The sequence below is a fragment of the Mus musculus genome, chromosome 7 (assembly GCF_000001635.26).
Source record: "Mus musculus strain C57BL/6J chromosome 7, GRCm38.p6 C57BL/6J".
Taxonomy (NCBI): domain Eukaryota; kingdom Metazoa; phylum Chordata; class Mammalia; order Rodentia; family Muridae; genus Mus; species Mus musculus.
In genome coordinates, this window is record NC_000073.6 from 35505583 (window position 1) to 35522639 (window position 17057).

The 17057-nt window shown below is 41.3% G+C and overlaps 1 protein-coding gene across 10 annotated transcripts in view; it reads right to left on the reverse strand.

Moving 5' to 3' along the window:
* The window catches only part of Tdrd12 (tudor domain containing 12), a 70844-nt gene that overhangs the window by 38642 nt on the left and 15145 nt on the right, over positions 1 to 17057 (reverse strand). For 9 of the 10 annotated variants that reach the window (XR_001778000.2, XM_030243001.1, XM_030242998.1 and 6 more), the window contains exons 4-7: positions 16338 to 16457; positions 6350 to 6405; positions 5633 to 5718; positions 3194 to 3383 (exon numbers count right to left, since the gene is read on the reverse strand). Coding sequence is in view for 8 of the 10 variants with exons in the window: in XM_030243001.1 (XP_030098861.1) it covers positions 3194 to 3383; positions 5633 to 5718; positions 6350 to 6405; positions 16338 to 16457 (452 nt within the window). In the remaining 2 variants the exon portion in view is untranslated. Of the gene's footprint in view, positions 1 to 2682; positions 2884 to 3193; positions 3384 to 5632; positions 5719 to 6349; positions 6406 to 16337; positions 16458 to 17057 lie in introns of those variants that run through there. The other variant, XM_030243002.1, reaches the window with a different exon arrangement.

Consider the following 17057-nt stretch of genomic DNA (forward strand, 5'->3'; position numbering starts at 1 on the left):
ATCATTTTTTAAAATTGTTGTAGATATTTCAACCTATTAAGGATAAAAATAATTTGCCTAACTTGGCAGACTACACTTTCCAAAGGAGGCCCACATTATATCTCCAACACACATGCTCTTCCTACAATATACAGGACATAGTCCCTTTGCCCGCCACCCCCCACCACCACCTCCACCAAAGAAAAGCCAAGGCCCTAAACTGAGATCAAATTTCCAAGAAGCAAGGTATTTGGGAATTGCCAAAAAAAAGCACTGCCCCTGTCCCGGAACTCTTGGAGACTGCAGAAGTAAAGCAGCCAGCTAGCTGCAGAGACACCCGGACCCTGCAGTTTCAAACACAGCTCTTTAAGGCAAACAACTAACTTCCCATTCTTCCCTAACAAAACCCCATCCGTCTTCCCTATCCTCAGCTACAGCAACCCCACCTTGAAGCATATACACTGCATGGCTCCTGTGCCAGATCTCAGAAACCACGTCTCTGGTTAATTAATGCTGTTCTACCTGATGAGGTTATCTAAACTCTTGTCTTTTATTTCTTTCTACAAACTTAATTCTTATGCAATGTAACTGACTCTCCCCAAGAGACAGGGTCTACCCTGGCATGGTGGTGTATGCCTTTCATCCCAGCACTCAGAGGCAGAGGTATCTCTATGAGTTGGAGGCCAGCCTGGTCTACATAGTGAGTTCTAGGAAAGCCAAGGCTACACAGAGAAACCCTGTCTCAAAATAACAACAACAACAACAGCCCCCCAAAAGCCAAAACCAAACAAACAAACAAAAATAGGGAAGGGGGGGGGTCACAGACAGGATCTATATTCCTACTCCAAAGACTGGGATAGAAAATTCCAGTGGCAAAGCAAACAGAAGAAAAAACAAAACAAAACTGTTTACAGAGAAACATGGAAGAACTATGAAATAACTGCAAAATATATCAGTTTGAGTCAGTTTTCTTAAAAAACAGAAATTAATTTTCTGGGCTGGAGAGATGGCTCAGCAGTTAAGAGTACTGGCTGCTCTTCCAGAGGACCTGGGTTCAATTCCTAGTACCCACGTGGCAGTTTGCACCTGTCTGTACCTCCAGTTCCCTGGGATTCAACACCCTCGCACACACATACACGCAGGTAAAACACTAATGCACATAAAATTAAAAATAATAAATTATTAATCAAAAAAGAAAATAAATTAATTTTCCTATAGTTCTAAATTAATTTTCCTATAGTTCCGGATGCTGCAAATCCAAGATCAAAGTGTTGGCCAATATGGGTCCTAGAGTGCTATCTTCCTGGTGTGCAGAGAGCTACCTTCTCACTAAGTGCTGAGGAGAAAGCCCTCTGCTTCTCCTCTGCTGAGGGCTCTGTATCTAAGCAGAGCAGGTCCATGCTTAAGGCATCACTGAGTAAATCCGCTCATAAACACCTGTGTGCAGACACAGCCTCGCTGCGGGGCAGGACTGCAGCTTATACATTCTGAGGACACAGAATTCAGCCCACAGCATAAGCAACAAAATTGCTAAGGCTCTAGCTTAGCAGGTGGAAGAAGGGAGATGAAGAGAGCAGAGGGGAAAGAAGGAAGAGAAAGGGAAGAAGGGATGTGATTATTGACCCGCAGATACTGAAAGGCTGATAACAGATATTCCCTACATGTTTATAAGCATGTCAAGCTATTTAAAGATAGTGCAATGGGCAACTCTATGCTCATAATTTGATCATCTACATCAGTGGATCCCAACCTTCCTAATGTTGTGACCCTTTAATACAGTCCTTTGTGTTGCAGTGACACCCAGCCATACAATGATATTGTTGCTACTTCATATCTGTAATTTAGCTACTGTTATAAATCTGACACCTATCACAGGACCCACAGGTTGAAAACCACTGTTCTAGATAAAGCAATTTTTTGTTTGTTTGTTTTTTTGAGACAGTGTTTCTCTGTGTAGCCCTGGCTATCCTGGAACTCTGTAGACCAGGCTGGCCTCAAACTGAGAAATCCGCCTGCCTCTGCCTCCCAAGTGCTGGGATTAAAGGCGTGAGCCACCAAGCCTGGCTCTAAAACAAATTTTTTAAAAATTATACTCCTCTAAAATTCCCAAACAAAACAAAAATAGGCAACAAGGATCGATGTATCTTGAAGAAATTGAATTAATAATTAATAACATACCAAGGAGGGTACTAAATTGAGATGGGATCACTGATAAAGTCTACCAAACATTTAAGGAAGACATAATACCAACACTTAATCTCTGTCAGAAGTCAGAAGCAAAGGAAATATTTCCTAGCTCATCCTACAAGACCCTCACTATCCTTATGCCTAAACCGGAAAATGGCATTTTAAGACAATGAAGGACCATTATGTCTTATGAAAATCATATGCAAAATCCCTTAAAAACGATGACAAATCAAATCAAGCACTGTAGACAAGATGTCACTAAAAGAATGGAAAACAAGTCATACACTAGAAGGAAATAATTGCAAACAGGACATCTGAAAAAGGACTATTGTCTAAAGTAGACAAAGACCACTGAAAGCCAACAAGAGAGAACCAAGCACCTACCTTTTAAACAGACAAAAATGGACTAAGGGTTAATAAAGCTCAGTGGCAGAGCTTGTGTGAGGCCCTGGGCTCAATCTGCAGTGCATGCTCTGAGTATGACTTTGTGCTGGAAACCAAACTGGCAGGACTCACCCTGTACTGCAGCTTGTGGTCCTAGGTCACCGACAACGTCCTTACACTATGTATGCCGGAGAGACTGTGCCAGAAAATCTAAACCCCGTGAGTCTGAAAGAACGTACTGTATTTCAAAACTAATACATAAAACAGAAATCAGTCGTTACTTACTTCTTCTGCTCTTGTTTAGGCTACAAAGCTGGAGGAGACCTAGCAAAGGATGGCACCTGAAGAACTGAAGTTGGAAAGCCGAGGGAAACATTTTAAATTGTATCTAGGGTCCATACTAAGCAATTGTAATAAAAAGACCTCTAGGTGTCTGAAAACTATATAAAAGCTAATTTTGTTAAAAATCTTTAAACCATGTACTACCTGAACTTCTGAATGTGTAGCCCAGTGTTAACAGGAAAATCAAAATTTTCTGAGAAGTAAACTGTGATCATTAAACACAGAGTCTAAGTCTCTGGTTCTGAGCAGGAAAGAGCTTAGCAGAACCTAGTATGCTAAGGATGGGGGACACGATACTCACTTTCCATTCTGTGATAGTCTTTTCCTTGTAGAAGCATTGGCCACAGAGTAAGTGATGGGCTGAGCTTACTGGAGCAGGTCACCGAATTGAGACTCTGCCTGGGTTTCTCCAAAGGATTGAGGTTTTTATTCCCCATTGGTGACACATAATAAGCAAAATTCTTTGCAACTAGGTCATCATTAACACAAACCTGTAAAATTTTAAACATTTTATGAATTACCATTCAGATGGGTGCAGTCAATGTACAAGGCATGTACAACGTACAAACTCAGCCCCAAATTCCTGAGAAATTACTTTAGGGAGTGTAATTTGACAGAAGTACCTCTTGGTTCCTGCTACGTTAGCAGGAAACAAAGATTCTCATGAGCCCCCTCACCAGAAAATAGCAATAAGCTTCATAAAATACAAGGCGTACCTTGGAGGAAGTGGCTGCTCACACACTCTGGCAAGGCACAGATCCAGTGAGAAGCCACTAACAACAAAAGGGGAAACTGGAAAAACTAGATTCTAATAAACCTTAATTCTTTGCCAGTCTGGGATTCAAGGTGGCGGTTGCCTTTGATCCCAGCAGAGGCAGGTAGATCTCTGAGTTCAAGGCCAGGCTGGTCTACAAAACTAGTTCAGCTCAACCAGGGCTATACAAAGAAACAGTCTCTATAAATCAAAAACCAAAATCAAACCAAACCAACACAAAACAAAACCTTAATGCTTCAAGCCAGGTATGATAGCAGTGACTGAAATCTCAATATGAAGAGATGGGGCAAAACTACTATAGGATGAAGTCACTGGACAGAGATACAGCCAAAGTAAAGCATTTGGAGGACGAGGAAATATGATAAAGGGCTTGTTTGTGAATATAAGAACCTGAGTTTGATTCTCAAGACCCAAATAAAAAAGCTGCAGGCATGGTGGAATATGATAGTAATCCCAGATCTAGAGAGGGTGATGGTCCCTAGAGTTGTTGCCCATCTAGTCCAGCCTAATTGGTGAGTCTCAAGCCACTGAGAAACCTTGTCTCAAAGGAGGTGAACAATATTCCTGCAGTAGCCTCCACATGCATCTATACACACAAGACCATGTACACACATGTATACTCACATACACATTCATAACAATTGCAAAGGAAGAACTCTCAGTATAAAGTAAAGACAATCTAATCATGCAAAGTGTGAATACTCTATCAAAGCATGGATTACAAATAAGCACGCGAACGTGTCACTGCTGTTTGGGAAATGTATATTCCATCCACAATAAGATGCCGGAGTGACCATCACAAGCATGGGAGGACACATGGAAGAAGTGAAATCTCCCACACTGATGATAGACATAAAGTGGTGTTATTTTGGCAGCTTCCAAATGTCAGCACAGCTTTCCAGAAGTTAGACTCCTAGGGGTTTACCTAAGAAGGAACATTTACATCCAGAGGGAAACAATTACATAAGTGTTAACTGGACAAAGCCAAAAATCCATAAGATACTACATAATATACAGGCGCATACAGGAAGAGTTCGTCATAAGGTCAGAGCACTGACAGATGCAGCAACGTGAGTGTGTGATGAAATTCTTCACCCGAGTAAACGAAGCCAGGCTGAGTAAAGAGAGGATCCTTGTACCTCCTTTGTAATGGAAAAGATTTTCATCTTTTCTGAGCAATTGTGACCAAGTGTATCTGCTATGAATGAACCTCCCTGTTACCTATACTTCATTACTTAAAGTAAGAGTAAGTTATCAGATACAAAACATACTGTAAGAGGGGCCTACTACTTAAAACTAAGAAGAAAAAATATATTTTGAAAACAATGTTGTATGAGACTGCCAAAAATGAGCTCAGTTAGGATATAGGGAACCAGAATACAAAGGAGGGGGGGTGGAGGAAGGGAGGGAGAGACGGACAGACAGACAGACAGATAGACTATCAGAGCAGCTTTCTAGAACTGTATCTTTGCTGTACTACCAAGTTTCTCTTCCACAGAATACAGGTAGTACTTTGTAAGTACTGGCATTAATAGATTAACCAAACTGTACCTAATAAGGAGTATGTTTCTCACAGTTAAGAGAAAGTGTTACGAATAAGACAATAAGGCTGGGAGCGGTGGCTCATGTCGTCAATCCCAGCACTTGGGCAGGAGAGGCAGATTTCTACGAATTCCCAGCCATCCAGGGCTACAAAATGAGTCCTTAACTCAAAAGAGGAAAAGAAAAAGGTCTACTCTTTCCACTCTTGTTCAATATAGACCCAGAATCTCTGCTACAGTATAAGAGAAAAAAAAAAGATACAGAAAGGAAAATCCCTATTTTCAGATCACATGATCCTATACTTACGCTCTAAAGATGCCACCAGAAAACTCTTGAGCTTCATAAATATTTTCAATACTTAGACATAAAATCAACCCTAACTAAGATACCCCCATCCGCCACCCCCACGTGTCTTTCACTTACTTTTTCATTTTTTATTGTTGCATAAAGGTAAACCTCAAAAGTATCTTCTTCCACCGCACATAGTTTTGCTTCCACTTGGGTAGTTGCTAAGTGGCAATAAATGAACAAAGAAGGAAGCGGACATTAACGTTTATTTAAAGTAAGTATGGTTTCATTAGGCACCCAACAACATGCAGGCCTTTCACATGCCATCAAACTCTAGAGCAGTACCAGCAGGTAGGCACAGCCATAGGAATACTGGCAAGAAAGACGTAGGAGGATGCTACAGGCAGTATTTTACAGTTGCCAACACAGTTAAAGACATCTTATGTGCTTTAAGTTAGCAATGATAATTATTACACAACAAATGTCTACTTGCTCAGTAAAAGAAGCTTTTCATCAACTGCTAGACCAAGAAAATAGACACACATTCACTCTGTATCCCCTTAGCCTTTAAAGCACAGCCTGAGAAGCAGGGCTTGTTACTGCCAGGAAGGTCCTCTACAACAACCAGGCAGTTCTTTATTTCAGTTGACAATTACTAACATCCAATTCCATCTGCAAAATTACAGGGGCATAGGCAATGTGACACCTGGCATGAAAGGGGCTTCAAGTAATTTAAGGGCCCTATAAGGAGGGCCAACAGTTATGCATGTGGATCTAAGACATATGGCAACAGAAGAGTAAGCAACCATGGATACCAACTTAAAGCATGTTGCAAACATACCCTGGCCTTACCTCTTAGAAGGTTCTGAAAGTACTGGATGGCTGCACTGTCCCATTTTGTGGCAGGTCTGGAACAGCAAACAGATACAACTTCATTAAGTAAAACCCATAGGCTAATTATATCATCGCTACTTTGTTTGCTGGAGAATGGCTGTTTCTGACACTAAACACTGAGCATCCAACAAAGACAGGAACCTGTGACAGCTCTGCATCAGGGCAGACTCCAGATGTATCTGACAATGCCACCTTCACAGATCAGACAAAGGCCCTGCTGACATGATACCCGCTTGTCCCCTCCTCCCCCTCCCGCCCCCCACTCCATGCCTATATATGGTACCTTTTGTCATACCACCACTGTCCCCAGTTATCTACAACAAATCTATTTCCCATAAACACAGTACAAGTTCCTTGAAAAGAAAGCCTAAGGTTACACCATCCATCACTGGCTGCCACAGAGAACGGCAGCACTGATTAGCCAACTCTGGAGTCAGCCATGGGAAAGCAGCTACACTGTCCGGGAGGCCAGGACTAGTTAGTAATTTGGCCCCAGCTCCTTTTCATCTCCACCAGCTTGTTCTGTCTACACTTCACAAAGATTGACTGGTCAGAGGAAGAGTTGTAGGCACTGCAAACACAGGACAGAGCAGAGGTTAGAAGGGACAAAAATAAAGCTTGTCACTGTTAGCTCCAGAGGAAACTCTAATTCCCCGAACTCCAAAAGGCAGTCCAGATATCAGAAATGGGCCTAATCCAGAATAGAGGAGGATTTCTGGTGATTCGATAAAAGCCAGCATTCCTTAGGAACTTGTGAAATCTGTTCCCCTCTACCAAAGGGGTCGTTTCCCTTACCTCTGGCAGAGGGACTTAAGGCTACTTATATGTGCTGCCTACCAACTGCTGGCCTGCAGGCTCCCTCCCTCCACTCCCCTACCTCTCCTCACCCTTGCTCCGTCCTCCTGGCAGCCTTCTCTGCTCTGCTCTTGCTTCTCCCTGTGTGCTCCCTCTTCTCCATCCCTGCTATTCTCACCTCTCTTGTACACAGCCCTGGCCAGGTCCAGTCCCCGGCCATATGCAGTCTACTACTTTCCTTCTCTGCTCTGGACTCTTCCAAATGCCTCTGGCTATTTCTTCCCTCCTAGCAACAATAAAAATCTTCCCCTTATCTATCCAAAGAGCAGTCCTGTTATTGTTTTCTACAGTAAACACAAGAAGTCTTGTGTTTGTAATGTTTGTATTCATTGCCCTTCAACAACTGCTTTAAAGATCAAATGAGTGACACGCATGGCCAGTGCCCAGAAATGATTGGTATTTTAAAATATATATTTGATTCTTACTGAGAGATTAAGCACATTACTTTCAGGGAATTGTAAAGGATTTCTAAAAACAGCAAAATAATGACTTCAAGTCATACTATACATTAAAAAATAACCTAGTAACTTTTTTTTTTAGAAAAAAAATAAATTCTTATCAGGCAACAAACTTAAGAGAAAACTCAATACAGTATGAATGGGTGTGTGTCTATCTCTCTGGATGTGTGTGTGTGTGTTTGTAAAGGATTTCTAAAAACAGCAAAATAATGACTTCAAGTCATACTATACATTAAAAAATAACCTAGTAACTTTTTTTTTTAGAAAAAAAATAAATTCTTATCAGGCAACAAACTTAAGAGAAAACTCAATACAGTATGAATGGGTGTGTGTCTATCTCTCTGGATGTGTGTGTGTGTGTGTGTGTGTGTGTGTGTAAGGGGGATAAGTGCAAGAGAACATGAGAAGAGAGAGCTAACACTACTGCTAACATTCAACATTGTGTGGAAAACTGATCACTTTTAAGAGAATCTTTTAGGTGGTTTATATTTGTATATGGTATAGGTGTGCAATGTATACACACATGCCTATGGTATGTGTGGAAGGTCAGGTCAATGTCAGATGTCTTTCATAAATTTGCCCCCCCCCTTTTGGGGGAGATTATATCATCAGTTTTCCTAGGCTGGCTGGCCAAAACATTTCAGGGACCTTGTCACCACTCCTCCTCCCCTAGGCTAAGGTTACTGGCTCACACCACCATGTTTAACCTTTTACTCTGGTTCTGGGGATTCAAATTCAGATTTGTTTGCAAGGCAGGCACTTTACTGACTGACCCATATTCTCAGGTCCAAAGAAGCACTTTTAAAAAAAATATTGTATTAGGTGTGTGGAAGTTTGCTTGCATGTATGTCTGTGCACCATTTAGTATTTGCCTGGTGCCTGTGGAGGTCAGAGAGAGGCATTGGGTTCCCTGGAACTAGGAGTTATAGATGATTGTGAGCACCCACGTTGAGCACTGGAGATCAACCCCAATTCCTCTAAGATTTGGTGCTGTTCATTGCTGAGCCATCTCTTCAGACCTCAAGAAGCACTCTGTATACATACAACAAAGATGGGAGAAGTTGCTAGTCTTTCTGAAGGAAAACTTGACAAGAATCTATAAAAAAAATTACACTGCACATTAAGAAAATGATTTACCTAAAATGAAAAGGGGAAGTGTTGTGTTGAAGGTGAGGGAAACCCAGTGAGGAGCCCTCTGCTGGTGCTGGGACTCTAACACTGGACAAGGTCAGGAGTATGCAGAAGGCTCTCCCTGAAAATCACTGCAGTCCTGAACTTGGAATCCTTCAATGGCAACAGGAAGAAGGAAACAGCTTTTCTGAGGTGATGTGATATGCAGGCTGGTGTCCACCTCATACCTGAAGAACCAGCAGCTAGTGACAGGCCACCATCCCAGAGCTTCATTCCCAGTCCCCAAGGGCAAGATATCTAAGTGGTGGGCTGGCTGGAGGGCAGCTACACAGGAAACACTGGCCTCTAGGTTACTAACAACCAGCTAACTATCCTATCTATGTACAATCCAAGGCCAACCACAAAAGCAATGTGTCTCCTCAAACAAACTGCTGAGGGTATGAGGAAGGTTGAGCAATGGAGGAAGGACTTGTCACAAAGAGCTTCCGCACAGGTAGCTTCCGCAATGCAACATTTCCAGGACGTGCTAGAAGAGTCAAAATGGGGCTGTTTCCTGAAGCTTTTCTTTTCATGATACCACAGTATTGGAGGAAAAGAACAACACTGCCTGCTAACTCTACAAGAGGCAGAAGACAAAAGCTAATTCCCCCACTAATATCTATCCCAGACAGAAGTGATGACCATATCTAACAGCACTACCAGTATAAACCATGGTCAGATGCTGAGAGCAAGAAGTAAGGAGAGGGAGGTACATGCATATACATCTCTACAGCTACAGAGGATGTGTGTATATATTGTGTACGTATATGTGTATTTGTTCGTGAGTGTGGGTGCAAGTACATGTAGGCAGGAGTGTGGGTGGAAGCCACAATTGACATCACTTGTCTTCCTTTAGCGTGTTCCACTTTATTTACTGAATCAGAGTCTTTCAAGCCAGAGCTCACCCATCTAGCTAGTCTGGCTACCCAGCTTATTCCAGGGATTCCCTGCCTGGGGAACAAGCACAGAACTCAGGTCTTCCTAAAAGAAATTCACCCACTGCAGCCTTCAGGATGAGGCTGCCCTGGGGATTCTGCTGTTCCTGCAGAGAGCACAGACATATGCAACTGCTTATCCCTGCTGAAGGGGAAGAGATTTCAAATGAACCCCATACACACGTGTTTAAGGCATTTCTTAAGGTTCATTTAGTTAACAAGCTGTTTTTACTGGGAATCCGCACACCACTCCAGCCAGGGAAGCAGGTAGCTAAGTATACTTTCACCTTTCTCTGCTCCTACAAATTCAAGCCCCAAGTCTCATTCAAAGCTCTGCAGCAGAACACATGCTACAGCCTCTTACCCTGCTCCCAAATCTAGTCGACCACACAGACCTTCCCCTTCCCCTCCCATCTTAGCCCCAACTCAATGCTTTATCCCAGCAGGCACCCATGGGAACCCATAGGCCACTCTGACCAGGGACTTTACACAGCCTAACTGTAGCTCTTCACCTCTCCCTCCATTCTTTCAAGTTCAATCCACATTCTCACCCTTAGCTCTATAACAGACCTTCTGCTGTGGCCTCTCTTCATTCTCTGCCCCACCCTGGGGGACTAAGCAGATTCTGGTGGAACACCCTGCTTTCCTCCTTCTTGTGGCCCCCCTCAGCCCAATACTCAACTCTCGCTACACAGAAACACATTTTATTTTCTTGGAAGTCCCAATGGCTACACCGATCAGGAACTCAGAAGAATTGCCTACCAGACCACATAAAGCCACCAGTCTCTCAAAAGAATGAGAGGGCAACAGAAACCAAGGAACAAAATACCACCCAACAAAGACAAGATCAAATATCAGCACCTAGGATTACTCTTCCTACTCCCAGATGCTTAGACAGCCAGGACAATATGTCTCCACTTGAGCCAAGAAAACCTTCCACAACGGGTCATGAGTATTCCAAAATAGCTGAAGCACAAGAAAAATCCCTTAAATAGCTTTTATGAATAAGCTATAGGTCTGTAAAGAGGAAATGAACAAATTCTTAAAGAAATCTACTGATTTCACAAACAGTAAAAGGAAACAAACAAACAAAAAAAAAACAGTTCAAGACCAGAACGTGAAAATAGAAGTACCAGAAGTTGGGTAACGCTGTGGTAGACCTGACCATGCTTTTGTTTGTAGGAATATAGAAAACTTTTGAGACTTAGGATTAGAAAAGTGGTTTGGACATTTTAATGGTCTATCCTAGTAGGAATATGGAAGACAAAGAGTGATTTGAACTGTGGGAGCCCAGCTCAAGAAGTTCAGTAGGGATGATATTAATATGTGGTCATTCTTAATATGTGATAGTTTGATGAAGAACGTGGCTCCTAGCCGGGTGTGGTGGTGCACACCTTTAATCCCAGCACTCGGGAGGCAGAGGCAGGTGGATTTCTGAGTTCAAGACCAGCCTGGTCTACAGAGTAAGTTCCAGGACAGCCAGGCTACACAGAAAAACCCTGTCTCAAAAAGCAAAAAACAAAAACAAAAACCCAAAAAACAAAAAAACCAAGAATGTGGCTCCTTTTTGCCTTTGTCTGAAAAGTTGGCTTGAGGCTAAATTGAAGAATTCTGGATTAATGGTATTGGCAGAGGAGATTTCAAAAGTTTAGAATTGACTGTATCATGTGGATATCAATGGTCAATATTTTTTCTTTTTAAAGACTCATTTATTTAATGCATGAATACACTACTGTTGTCTTCAGACACACCAGAAGGAAGCACAGGATCCCATTACAGATGGTTGTGAGCCACCATGTGGTTGCTGAGAATTGAACTCAGGACCTCTGGAAGAACAGCCAGTGCTCTTCACTGCTAAGCCATTTCTCCAGTTCTAGTGGCCAATCTTATGCAGCTCTATAATGAAAAGGGCAAGCTTAGCAAAGAGACAGACAAGAAGGGAGCAACAGGAAGTATAATGAAGCTAGGTCCTGTGCTCAATGGATAAAAAAAAAAAATGTTTAAAGCCTGATGCTTTAGTAATAAAAACAGCAACTCTTTTTTTTTTTTTTCTTTTTTTTAAAGCATTTAACCGGGGCTGGCTTACAGTTTCAGAGGTTTAGTCCATTATCATGACAGGAAGCATGGTGGCACAGGGGCAACATAGTGCTGGAGTAGTAGCTCAGAGTTCTGCATCTTGATCCCCAGGCAGCAGGAACATCAGTGATTCATTTCCTCCACAATGGCCATACCTCCTAAGCCTTTCATATAGTGCCACTCTCTGGTGACCAAGTACTCAAATCTATTAGTCTTTGAGGGACAAACTCATTCAAACCACCACAACTCCATAACAAATAACAAGAAAACAAGTAACTCAATTAAAATATAGGATCTAGATCTAAAAAGAAAATTCTCAAAAGAGGAAACTCAAAAATGGTTGAGAAGCACTTAAAGAAAATGTTCACCATCCTTAGCCATCAGGGACTACCAATCAGAACTACTTTGAGGTTCCATCTTCTCCTCCTCAGAACGGCTAAGATCAATAACACAAGTGACAGCCCACGCTGGTGAGGGTGTGGAGCAAGGGGCACACTCACCCATTGCTGGTGGGAGTGCAAACTTGCACATCTACTATGGAAAGCAGTGTGGTGGTTCCTCATGACCTACCTCAGAACTAATATACCCCAACATCCAGCTGTACCACTGCTGGACATACGTCCAAAAGATTTCAGCTTACCAGAGACACCTCCTCATCCATGTTCATAGCTGCTCTATGCATAATAACCAGAAACTGGAAACAATCTAGATTTCCCTCAACAGGGGAATGGGAAAAAAAAAAACCCTATGGTATGTTAACACAATAGAATTTCAGTCAACTATTTTTAAAAGACATGAAATTCTCAGGTAAACGGATAAAACTAGAAAAAAAAAATCATCCTTAGTGGGATTGTCTCAGACTCAGAAAGACAAGAAATGGTATGTATTTATGTATATGAAAATAATAGCTGTTAAGTCAGTGACAAACAAGCTACAGTATGTAGAATCATAGAGGTTAGGTATAGTTAGGGACAAACAGATCTCAGTAGGAAGGGGAAACAGAATAGAGTTATGGACGGATGCAGGAGTTTGAATGGGAGGATCAAGTGGAGGAGGAGAGGGAACAACAGAGGGAATATTGGGGAGAAACAATTAAAATTAAGGGTCACGAGTAGGAGTATGGAAACATAATGCAGTTGAAACTTCTCAAATATATGAAGGCAATCTAAATGAAATTCCCAAGTAATGGGGGAGACGTGCATGGGAGATCCCAACTATCTCGTCACAAAACAAGTTTCCTGTACCAGGACTGAGTTACATCAAATTAAGTTGTTGGCCAAATGGGGCTCATGAAAATCCCGACAACTCAGGCTGTTGCTGACAGAAGGCTCCATTGATGAAGACAACACCTATGCAACTCACTGAACATAAAGAAGTCAAGCTGGTGTCCTATGTTCTAGCATCTTTGGTGCAGGAAGGTACTCTACACTACTAAAAGAGAAATGTAAATACAAACCCAGCCTGTGGTGGGAAAATTAGGAAAGCTGTTGTATCTGGCATGAACACTGGGATGCTGGGATTGTTTTAGGTGGGCCTAAGCCCTGAGGAAATCTTTTGGATCTGATCAGTGACTGGGTTTTGAGATTTGTGGGGGCTGTATTTCTGAAGTAGCTTTATTGCCTTCACAGTACTTCAGTCACATGACATTCCTGGCAAACCTAGAATTCCTGTATTACTGAGTACTGCAAACAGTGCATAATAGGGACTGACAAGTGTGTGATTCATGTATTCCCTCAGGCAGCACATAGATCAGAGCAGATGCTCTGGTATGAACAACTTGACTTCTGTAAAATTAACTTTTGGGTAATAATCAATAAATACATTTCTGCAAAGCTACTGGGGGATCAGCCCAAAGAGGTTCTTCTCTCCCTGTTGCTTACGAAGATTTATTTCATTCTTGAGTGTCTCTCCTTCTTAGATTGTTCTGCCTAGCTAACAATACTGACACTAGCCACAAATGCTTTAATCTACAATGATGTCCTGTCTGCAAGATAAGTTAGTGCAATGGTGGTACAAAGCTTGTGGGAGTAACCAACTAATATCTGATTTGACTTAAGGCCCACTCCATGACATGAATGAATACCTAACATTGGGTTACCAAAAACCTAAGACAAGACAGCCTAGGAACCATAAGGTAAAATCAAATCCTAGTGTTCTTTGGTAATCTTTTTTTGGAGACAGGTTTCCTCTGTGTAACCCTGGCTGTCCTATAACTCCAGAGATCTGCCTGGCTCTGCCTCCCAAGTTATCTTTTTCAAGGTAGTAATAAAGTGACATTTGCTATCCTCATAGATCAGTGCTTTGCTTAGCCATCATCAGAGATGCTTCTTCTTATAGCTTATGGGAATAAATACAGAGACACAGCCAGACATATGCAGCATGTGAGAGACCTCAGAACACTCAACCTTAAGTGAATGACTATCAAATCACTCCCCTGAAAGATCAGGGAACACCAAAGAAGAGGAGGCAGAACATGTAAGGGCCAGAGAGAACGGAGGCCACCAAGACAACAAGGCCCTCTAAATCAACATGAGTAAAGCCCATATGAACTCAGAGATGAAGGCAGTGTGCACAGGGCATGCCTAGGTCTGCACCAGGCCCTTTGTGTATATGTTATGGCTTGTAATTTAAGGTTTTTAATGGGATCCCTGGATGTGGGAACAAGTGGGTCTGTTTCTTGTGCATTTTCTTGGGCTTTTTTTTTTTCTGTTGGTTTGTCTTGTCTAACTCCTATGTGATAGTTTTTGTTATATCTATACTTTATATTATCTCTTAGAAGCCTGATTTCTAATGTGAGACAGAAAAGGAGTGGATCTGGAAGGGAGGAACTGAGAAACTGTAATCAGAATATATATTATGTAAGAAAAAAATCTATCTTTTTAAGAAGGGGGAAATAATATTGAGGCTCAGTTATTTTCAAAGCAATTTGGTTACATTGCCAGAACACTTGGGAAAAGATTTGGTAACAAGATCTCATAAATTTCTCACAAGAAAAAATTGATAAAAATTGAAAATATTTACTCAATTTTAATATTACAATTATCAAAACTTATAGTGAACCATCTTATGTTCTGTACTGTTTCTGTTTGCTTTTGAGACCAGATCTCACTATCACCGAGGCAACAAGCTGTCATCTTGCCTTGAGCTCTAGAGTATGTGGATTTCAGGAATACACCACCACATCTGGTTTTATTATGTTATCTTCTTTATCACACCCTGACTTCCCTGTTTTTAACTTTAGAAAAATTCAGAAGTAAAGCAGCTTATCATAGCTCTCCTTGCTAGCAAATGAACCTAAAGGGTATCAAAACCACTCCAAATAAAAAGAAGCAGAGAGGGAACTGGAGAGCCCCCACATACAAAATCTGTACACGTGAACGGCTATTTTATTGATTTTAGAAACAACCAAAGGGCTACATTAAGATGCTGCATAAAATTAATGTCAATTTCTTTGAAGAAAAAAAAAAAAACAAGAAACAAAAAGAAATTCGTATTATTCTTATCTCAAAGGTCCTGGCGTCAACCTCGTTCTTTCCGCACATTTCATTGCTTTCTCATCTCATGTTCCATGCTGCTCATCAGGAAGAATTTAAATACAGCAAGGATTCTGTGCCAACAGGTATTGTCTTTTATTTCTAAGATAACCATGACATCAAACCCTATCCCCTTAGTCAATGAGTTTATCTTATGTCATATCTGGAAGTGAACAGTTGTTGGGAGCACAGCAGGAAGGGTCCTGTGCACACAGATCTTTAGAGAAACCAGGAATGTTAAGCACACAGGATTGTCTTTCCAATGGGAAAGATGAAAAACCCATTCTTCCATCCAGAAGGCCAAGAATTGGAAGCAATTAGTAGCCTGGTGCCATATCAAGCTCCTACACCTAGGACTGAAGGTGGCTAACAGTCCAAATGAGCTCTATGCTATCTGTATGACCTGGCCAGAATCTAAGGCCCTTAAGCTAGTACAGAGAGCCTATCTCTAGAACCCATCTTCTTGGGGGAAAATGATATGTAGCTCGAGTTGAGTTTCAATGTAATTATGCTTCTTTGTGCACCAGGGATTATATTATACCAAAGTCCTCTTTTTTTCTTCTTCAAATTACATTGGGCTTAAATACATTGGGAATAAACCACCTGTTATTAGACTCTCTGACGTCCATCTAGGTTGATAAAGTCAACCTGCGCTGGATGTCTTCACAATCCACTTCCTCGTATGACATCTACAGGGACACCTCCCCACCAAAAAACAGTGCCCTCACAATGCCACACCATAGTATTACAGAACTACTGGCTCAAACTTGCATTCGAGTGGAATCAATTGTTAATTAATTTTCTCATTTTTTTTGTTGCTCGTTTCTGATTGTGATCCTTATAACAAATTAAAATGGAAACACATATAGAAATAAAAGGAGTGCCAGTATTTTAAACTTCCAAAAGAAGATATACTTACACAATCTCAGCATTGTCTTCACAGAAGTCAATGTGCAATGTCACAGGCTTTGTACCGTAAAGTCTGAATTTTTTTGCTCTGTAAGGAAGCTGCATAAAAGACTCTACTGCAACTCGGATGCTTAAAGGTAAAATACAAACAATTTTATTGTAAGTAAAAAAATATATAACAAGTTCACTTAAAGCACACTTATATAATTAATATACTGTTCACTAAGGAGCAAAAGAAAACTTAAGTTTTATGTATAAAGGTTTATACACTGCACATAATGAATGGTATTAATATTCTGTGGCATAGAAATTTAGGATATATATATATATATATATATATATATATATATAGTGAGGCTACAAATGGTGAGAAATACTGAATAACAACTGAACTTGTGAAGGGGTCTAATTTTTATTTTTATTCTTTTAGATAAGGTCTCAATATGGTTCAGACTGGCCTGCTTCCATGTCCCAAGAGCTTGGGTTATTGGCATGTGTCACCATCACCATGCCTGGTTACTTACTACTCTTAAATATCAAATCCAGGCAGGTGAGTGCCTAAAGGGTTAAAGCACCAGTCACCAGCCTGATGGCCTAGACTTGATCTCTGAGGCCTACATGGGGGAAGGAAGGAACTGACTCCTGCAAGTTGTCCTCTGACCTTCACACATGCATTGTGGCTTGAGTATAAATCTCAACACACACAACAAATAAACTCATAAAGTGGCAA